This window comes from Anomaloglossus baeobatrachus, chromosome 6, assembly GCF_048569485.1.
Source record: "Anomaloglossus baeobatrachus isolate aAnoBae1 chromosome 6, aAnoBae1.hap1, whole genome shotgun sequence".
In the NCBI taxonomy this organism is placed as follows: Eukaryota; Metazoa; Chordata; class Amphibia; order Anura; family Aromobatidae; genus Anomaloglossus; species Anomaloglossus baeobatrachus.
The window spans coordinates 134965808-134974952 of NC_134358.1; the positions used below are offsets into that span (position 1 = coordinate 134965808).

Consider the following 9145-nt stretch of genomic DNA (forward strand, 5'->3'; position numbering starts at 1 on the left):
AGCTCTCATAGAGACTTACGCAAAGCGGCGTAATTGCCACACAAGGAGGCTCTGTCTACACAGTACAGACTTTAGGAAGGGGTGAATAAATATGCACGCTGACGTTTTCAGTTACTTTGTCCTATTTGCTTTTTGCTTCACAATAAAAAGAAAGCCAAATGTTACCAGTTGTAGGCATGTTCATTACATAAACTGATGCAAATGCTCAAAAAAAAAATAAATAAAAAAAAAGCCTGTGAAATTCCAGGTTGTGAGGTAGCAAAATATGAAAAATGACAAGGTGGTGAATATTTTTGCAAGGCACTGTAAGTCAGTATAATAGAGGTAAGGAATTGATCACGTAAAGGGGTTGTTTACTATTGGACAACTCCCTTTATAATGGCTTCATAAAATACTAATGTTGTAGAGATTTATTCTCCCCTGACTAATCCTCCCTGATTTGTTAATGATACATTGAATACTATTGTACTAATAGCAGTGTGGTCCTCAGTCACCAAATTTTATTTAACCTCTTCTATATGTGTCTCATTAAGGTTGGAGATGCCATTTCCTGGCTTATGATGTCGATTCCGTCCTGAAATATCCCTTATCTGCAATGTATGCAAATACTCGCTGAATATTCTCCATGTTCTGCAGTGAGGTGCACAGATGAATGGCGCATGGTTCATTTGGTGAGTATGTCGGTGCACGCACTACTCTGGTGTACGTGGGCACAGCTAAGAACACCCCTCCCCAGGGTATAAGACCTAGACTATTCCCATAACGTGTGGCTGTCCCATAGAAAAGTATCCGATAACTGGTCTAGCAAATGTGACCGGCACACGTCATTGTGACATTCACTTATTTGTCTGCCATTCTTGTACCTAGTTGCTGCATTATTTCAGAAGTGGTACAAAATAACTAAAATGTTACATCAGCTATATTCTACAATTTGGAGGACCCCAGCAGAAGATTGGGGGAGGGTGAATTTTTCAAAGACTTTTATTTGTCTATCTTTAATTTATAGCACGCTGGAGTAAGGGGCGGCAAAAGTATAAAGAGCTACTGCCTAGATGTTACTTAAAATGTGTTAAAAGAAAAAGGTTTTGGTACAGTGTTAGCCAGTTGAAAAATGATTGATTGCTCTCAGTGAGAGAAACAAAATTAAAATTTTGTAGTTGTGATACCCTTTAATGGCTAACTAAAATAAAAAAATTATGATGTTACAAAGCAAGCTATCGAGACATCTCAGGTCTCTTCCTCAGGCATGGTATGACAAAATATCTGAAGAAACACAAATATAGACACAAAACAGGGCAGAGCGATGCATAGTAAAAGGACATTTAAAGAAACACTGAGCTTGGAAAGTGAATCCTTAATTAGCTTTGATTAATGGTGTGAGTTTTATTGTCCCAATATCCATGTAAGATCAGAGGCCTGTGCCCTCAGTCTCTGGAGCTGACCTCTCAGATTTTGTAATGAGTCATAAATCCTCCTGAGAGGTCGAGTCGTTTGTCTACAGAGTTAAACATTGTGATGAATTTGTATTCCCAGACCCTGCGAAGGCTCTGTGATCTGAAGTTGCCTTTTAATATGACAACTTTCATGTGGTTTATGTTTATGAGGAAGAGACCTGAGATGTCTCGAAAGCTTGCTTTATAACATCATATTTTATTTTTATTTTAGTTAGCCATTAAAAGGTATCACAACTACAAAATTTTAATTTTGTTTCTCTCACTGAGAGCAATCAGTCATTTTAAAATGTGTTGTCCCCCCTACCCCATATATCTCTCTGTTTCAGACCTTTTTCTCTGTCTCTCTCTTTTAAACCAACTACTAATGGGACACCTTGTTTCCTCTAGAAATTACGGCCATCACTAATTTTTCTGAAGCATGAGGCATTCTATGCCTCGGTGATCTTAGGGTTTCACACTTAAGGGTCTGCGCGCACTGGGAAATTTGCTTTTCCTAAGAAAAATCCACACCCTCTGGCAGAATTCCACACCCGCTGCAAAAACTGCCTTAAAAACGCACCCGGAATCCGCATGCGGTTTTGCCGCGGGTTGATCCCTGCGGTTTGTTACCATTATCTATGGCAAAAACGCAGGTACCTGCAGAAAAGAAGTCACATGCTACTTCTTTTTTGCTGCTGAAATTCTGCAGGGAAACCTATAGGAAAAAGCATTTTGGTTTTGCCATATATTTTACTGGGGAAGGACTGCAGAAAGGTTATGAACAAAAACCATACCTTTTCTGCAGCAAAAACCACTGCAAAAAACGCAGTGTGCGCACAGGGCCTAAAGGTGTTTTCTAGACAATCAAATTATTTAAGCATCACAAAACCTATCAGAAATTAAGAAACTTCATAACTTATTTGCTGTTAATATTCTGCTGTGTTCCTGAGCAGGTGATGGTGTGCCCTCCAGGTCCTCACTTCTTGCTACCGTCTAGCCGAAGCACAGAGAGCAGAGATGTCCTATCTGTCCTTTGTACAGCTGAGCTAGCAGCTCTGTAGGATGGTGTAATTGGTGATGTCATGAGTATATGGCCTGGGATCCTCCGCAAGTTTAGTATAACTAGGAGTGTGCTCTGGGTACAAGGGAGCGCGCACTGCAGGCTCCACACGGAACAAGGAATCTTATCACCTTGTGACTTTATTCAGACGGGATGGGGCTTGGCGTCCAGTGGGCTGATTATATTATTAGATGAAATGTCTCCCTGCTTCCCTACAGCACACTGAACCTGTGATGCCAATGTTGGCATATGCAACATTACTGACTGCAGGATAGTCTCAGTACAATGCATAGTAGTATGTGAAGTGAGACACTACAGGAGTCTCAGGATGGTGCTTTGTAAAGTGGAGTGGGCAGAAACCGAGGGTGTGTTTTTGTTTTTTTTTTTTGTTAAAACTTGTTGGGTTAGTAATGGGAGTGTCTGAAAGATGCCTCTCCATTACTAACCTCTGGGCTGGATGTCGGCTGACAATTCACAGCTGATATTAACCCCCAAAAATATTACCCCACTTTCTAATGCACCAGAGTAATCGGGAAGAGCCGGAGAAGCGCCAGAATTAGCACATCTTATGGAATTCACCACTTCTGGGGTGGCTGTGGGATGGTATTTTTAGGCCGGGAAGGGTCCAATTTCCATGGCCTTGCCCAGCCTGATAATACCAGCCCCCAGCTGTCTGCCTTATGCCTGCTTTACACGCTGCAATGTATCTTACAATGTGTCGGCGGGGTCACGTCGTAAGTGACGCACATCCGGCATCGTAAGGTACATTGTAGTGTGTGACAGGTACGTGCGATTGCGATTGAACGGTAAAACGTTCATTGCATACACATCGTACCTTTCTCTAGAATTGCACGTCAGGTTGTTCATCGTACTCGGGGTATCACACATTGCAGTGTGTGACACCCCGGGAACGATGAACAGATCTTACCTGCGTCCTGCGGCTCCTAGCCAGCATTGCGGAAGGAAGGAGGTGGGCAGGATGTTTACGTCCCGCTCAGCTTCGCCCCTCTGATTCTATTGGCCGGCTGCCGCGTGACGTCGATGTGACGCCGAACGTCCCTCCCACTCCAGGAAGTGGACGTTCGCCACCCACATCGAGGTCGTATGGACGGGTAAGTACGTGTGACGGGACATAATCGTTTGTGCTGCACGTTCAACAAATTGAACGTGCCACACATACGATGGGGGCGGGTCACATCGCATACGATATCGTATGCGAAATTGCAACGTGTAAAGCAGGCTTTACCATGGCTGGTTAGCAAAAAATAGGGGGGACCCTACACTTTTAATTCTTTACTTCCGAGCAGTGACTTGGGAGTCAGAAATGTGTCCAGGCATCTGCGCCATGCATTTTTCCGTCCTCCCCAGCCCTCTAGGGGGAGTCTGCCAGAAAAATACTCAAATTCCCCATAGACTTCCATTATACTTATTACTCAATTAGAATAACGAGCTTTGCTCATCACTAAATATGCTTGTATGTAAAAATTGGAATATTTCAATCTAATTACTGTATATTGCAATGTGTCAGATGCGGGAAAGTGTCTGGGAAATTCCTCAGTGATGAGTGCTGTCCTTCATCTAATGACGACATCCATAAATTGGCTGCAGTGATCAGAAGGGGGTCCTTCCTACAGGAACTCTTTTCTTTTCTTTTTTATTTCTTGATTGTCATCACTATCCTCCAGTTTCTGCCACTTTAATTACTAACGTCCTGATGGGAGAGAATTGACAACATTGCAGTAAAGTTTGTAGAGAAATGATGATGGCATGTCTTGGCTGAATGTGTTACTGTGTTTTGTTTTAGGAGGGAGAACAGACGCCTGTGAGATTACTGTCTGGGCCCCCGGGGCAGCAATGAAGATGCCAGCTCAGAATGGGACATGTGACATGGGCCCATCGATCACCTATCTATCCTGCCTCATGGAGGTCCTTCTGGACTGGCTAGAGTTGGACAATTTGGAGGATTATCTAAATTACCTAGACTACCTCATGTGGGTCTTCACACCACTAATAATAGTATTCATTCTGCCCTTCATTATTGTCATTTTTCTCTACCTGTCCATCCTTTTCCTCCACGTATACAAGCGCAAAAATGAACTGAAAGAAGCATATTCCAACAGTATATGGGATGGCGCTCGGAAAACATTGGCAACACTTTGGGATGGGCATGCTGCAATATGGCATGGTAAAAATGAATGCTTGTTAGCAGTAATAACAACAATAGTAGATGTTAAATCTGGATATACTGTAATGTGTGGGGGAAATGCTGTCATTTATGGTGTTCTGGGGGAAGACCTACACTTCAGGACATCATCATTATACGAGGGGCTGCTGATAAGTCTTTGGCTTTGTGATATTTTTTTTTGTTTTTATGGTAACAAATGTTACATCACATGAAAGCCTTATATGTCTAATATATGTTTTCGTGTTTGTTGCTTATGGCAACAGTGTTCTACGCACGCGGGAAAACAAAATGTCTGAGTCTAATGAGATATTCACAGAAACTGAGAGCAGAGGAGTGATAAAATTCTTGTTTCTGCAAGGAAAGTCTGCAAAGGATATTCATGGTGATATGTCGCAGACATTGGGGGATCATTGCCCTTCATATTCCACAGTTAAGAACTGGGTTGTCAAATTTAAAACGGACCACTTCAGCACCAATGATGAGGAACGTCCTGGACAACCGAGAGTGGTTGCTGTTCCGGAGATCGTCAATGCTGTGCACAACCTTATACTGGAGAATCGACGGATTTCAGCTAAAGCAATAGCAGACATCATGGGGATTTCCCGTGAATGTGTTTGTGTCATTATCCATGAAGATTTGTACATGAGGAAGTTATCTGCAAAGTGGGTCCCCAAATGTTTAACAACAGATCAGAGAAACATGCGAGTGAAAACCTCCCAGTCCATTTGTCAGCATTTCTGAACTGATAAGAACTTCCTGGATCGACTGGTCACTATGGATGAGACCTGGATTTATCTGTATGACCCTGAAAACAAGGAGTAGTTAAGAGTGGAGGCACAGTGGTTCTCCTAATCCAAAGAAGTTCAGGGTGCAAAAATCAGCCACTAAGGAGATGGCATCTGTGTTCTGGGATAAGGAGGGTGTGCTGCTAGTAGACTACCTTTGAAAGGGTTCCACCATCAATACAAAGTATTACCTTGAACTTTTGGACCAATTGAAGGCGGCTTTGAAGGCCAAAAGGCACGGCAAGCTGTCCAAAGGAATCTTGTTCCTGCAAGACAACGCCTCCGCTCACACTGCACAAGCGACCACGGCAAAACTGGCAGAGATGGGCTTCCAACTAGTTGACCACCCACCTTATTCACCAGATCTAGCTTCCTCCGACTATCATCTGTTTCCAAACCTGAAGAAACACCTCAAGGGTACCAAATTTCACACCATTTTGATGCCATGTCTGCTACGGATGCCTGGTTTGAGGCACAACCAAAATCCTTCTTTTTGCTAGGCTTACAGAACTTGGAATACCGATGTAAGAAGTGTGTTGACATCAGTGGAGAGTATGTGGACTAAAAGTAAAGTTTCATCATCCCATCTTATTTCTTTCTAGGTAAAGCCAAAGACTTATCAGCAGACCCTTGTATACCAAAGAGCCTATTAGACCATTAACTGGCTTGGACTTCTCTCATACACAATATTTAGGACAGGTTATCAATGGTAATTTTTAAGGGTCTTATTCAACTCTCCCACCATTAGCTGGTCACCAGCTCCAGCGAGTGCCACATGTACATCATTATGTACTGCTCTGTACAGTCCGACGCCATCGTTTTATAGAGCTAAAATTGGCATTTCACTGAAGCCCCTTTTCCTTGAATACAAAGAAGCTGTATTACCTGGTACAGCATCTCCTAGAAGTTCAGAGCTGTATATAAGGGGGATTTGATGCTTTAGGAGCGCTAATGACCCCTATAAACAGCTATGATGGGGGCACTGAGAGTCTGACAACGATTCAGTATAAATCATCTATTCTAAGGAAAGCCCATCAATTGGAAAACCCCTTTTAGGCTAGGTTCACACAGGGCATCTTTTACTGCGTTTTTGGTGCATTTTTGAGGTCACAAAGATGCACCAAAATGCATGCATTTCCTTCCCCCAGCAAAGTCTATGAGATTTCTATTTTTCTGTCCACACTGGGCATCTTTTGTTGGCTGTATCTTGGCTGAATTTTTGAAGCTGCAGCATGTCAATTATTTTTGCGTTTTTCCAGCATTTTTTAGCCCTTCCAGTCAATAGATTTATTTGACTTGAAAAACGCATTAGGCAAAATGTGGTAAAAATACAGCAAAAACACGTAAAAAAAGCATGCGTTTTTATGCATTTTTGCCGCAGGTGCATTTTTTTGGGGGCCAATAATGCTGCATCTTTTTGGTTATGAATAGATGCAGTGTGTGAACTTAGCTTTAAAGAGCACTAGGTAAGACCAACTTCATATACAGTGGAACCTTGGTTAACGAGAACAATCCGTTCTGGGACTGTGCTTGTTAACCAAGTTACTCATTCAGCAAAGCAAGATTTCCCATAGGAAATCATTGCAATGCTGACAATTCGTTCCACAACTTGTTAAATGTCCCATCCTGGTCCCCTATTCTGTCATTCCACACATGCACAAACACACACAAGCACGCACACGCACATATTATATGCTCACCTTACCTTCCGTTCCATCGCCGGTCTCCTGGGACTTGCTGTTCTCCGGTACGGGCTGTGTATCGGGTTACCATAACGACAAGGGAGGAACTTCCACGGCCAGAGCGCTGACTTCAAAGGAAGAGCCGCTTGCCTCTGATTGGCCAGCGCGCTGCCTTTTGAGTAGCGTCTGACAGGAAGTTCCTGCTTTGTCGCTATGGATGCAGATACACATCCGGGAGTGGAGCAGAGCGGCGAACTACAGGACCCAGGAGGCCGGCGATGAAACGGAAGGTACACATATTATATTATACGCTCACCTTACCTTCCGTTCCATCGCGGGCTTCCTGGGTCATGTAGTTCGCCGCTAGGACATCGTGATGTACCCGGGAACTACAAGAACCATGAGGCCGGCGGTGGAACGGAAGGTAAGGTGAGCATAATACTGTATGTGCGTGCGTGAATGCATGTGTGTTTGTGTGTACATGTGTGTGTTTGTGTGGACTGCAATGCGGGTCAGTGCGCGGTGGATGTATAGAACCGGAAGTGTGTGCGGTGAGGATTTCGCTTGTACAGCAAAGCTTTCTCGTAAATCGAGTTACAAATTTACAGAAAGCTTTGCTTGTTAAGCGAAATTCTCGTTAAGTGGGTTACTCGTTAAGCGAGGTTCCACTGTAGTTTATACTTTTGTATTATTTCATAATGTCCAAAAGTAAAAAATTGCTGGATACTAAAGATCTGTTTATTCTATCCAATGCGGCACTCAAAGGGAATCTATCACCAGGTTTTTGCTATGTAATCTGACAGCAGCATGATATAGGGGCTAGGATCCTGATTCTAGCGATCTATCACTTACTGGGCTGCTTGATGGCATTTTCATACAATCAATGTTCTATCAGTTCTCTGAATGCTGAGCCCTTTATAATCCCACCCACACCACTGGTTGTCATCTTTCTGTGTACACTGATTAGCAGCTTTCTGCCTATGCACAGTGGTGATGGGAGTTACACAGAGCAGTTGACCAGGAGGCACGAGACACCTAGTTCTGTAGTGAGAATCTCCTGCTGACTAAAAGAAAAAAACACTGATTTTATTGACACAACACACAGCCCAGTAAGTGACACATTACAGGAATCAGGGTCTAAGCCCCTACATCATGCTGCTTTTGGATTACATAGTGAAAACTTGCTGACAGATTCCCTTTAATGACTGCCATCATGGTTACTCCTCGGTGATGATTTAATAACCTGTATACACAAGTCGTCCCAGCTCTGTAATAGATCATTCAGTACACATAGGCTGCCATTGTTCTCTGCAGCGCAGGCCCTGTGTACCCAGGATGGGGCGCTGCTGAAAACCATTCTCTTATGCAGTACAAAAGATCATTTTAACCCAATGATGGCGCAATTATTGTGAAACGAGTGTTTCTAGGAATTCAGTGTAAATGGACCTTAACCCTAGACTTTACTTCTGTTTAGGTATATGGAATTTCAGCATGACCTTTTTCTGACATATCTATATATATAATTGCCTTATTCTGTCTGTCTGTCTGTCTGTCATGCTTCAAAATTGTGTCACGGTGACAGTGTCACCGTGACATGTCCTTACGGTGACACAAAGCTGATTGGCCGCTGGGTTCGCCATGGCCCCGCCCCCCCCCACGGATTGGCCTCTCGCCCCGGCACCCTGCAGGCATTGGCAACTCGCCCACGCCACGCCCTGCCCCCCTCACGCAATAGACGTTAGCTCTCGCCCCCCCCCCCCCGCATTGCCCGAACTGACACGGTCACGGAGCCACGAATCCCAGGTGAGTACTGTACTCACCCCCCCCCCCCTTTCCCCCCTCCCCAACGGGAGCCCACATCAGCGTACGCCGCCGCCGTATGCTGGTGTGGGCTCCCGTGCGAGCGGGGGACGTGTTGCGCTGGTAACCATGCTTGCATAGTTACCAGTAAATAAAAGGTCCTGCAGCGGCGCGACTTCCACACGCACAAACATAACAGC

General features: G+C 44.1%; 1 protein-coding gene across 1 annotated transcript in view; it reads left to right on the top strand.

Moving 5' to 3' along the window:
• Positions 1-567: 567 nt before the first annotated feature.
• The window catches only part of TMEM68 (transmembrane protein 68), a 40217-nt gene continuing 31639 nt past the window's right edge, over positions 568-9145 (top strand). The window contains exons 1-2 of the mRNA XM_075353265.1: positions 568-671; positions 4298-4678. Of these exons, the coding sequence (XP_075209380.1) occupies positions 653-671; positions 4298-4678 (400 nt within the window). The 5' untranslated portion in view covers positions 568-652. The remainder of the gene's footprint in view (positions 672-4297; positions 4679-9145) is intronic.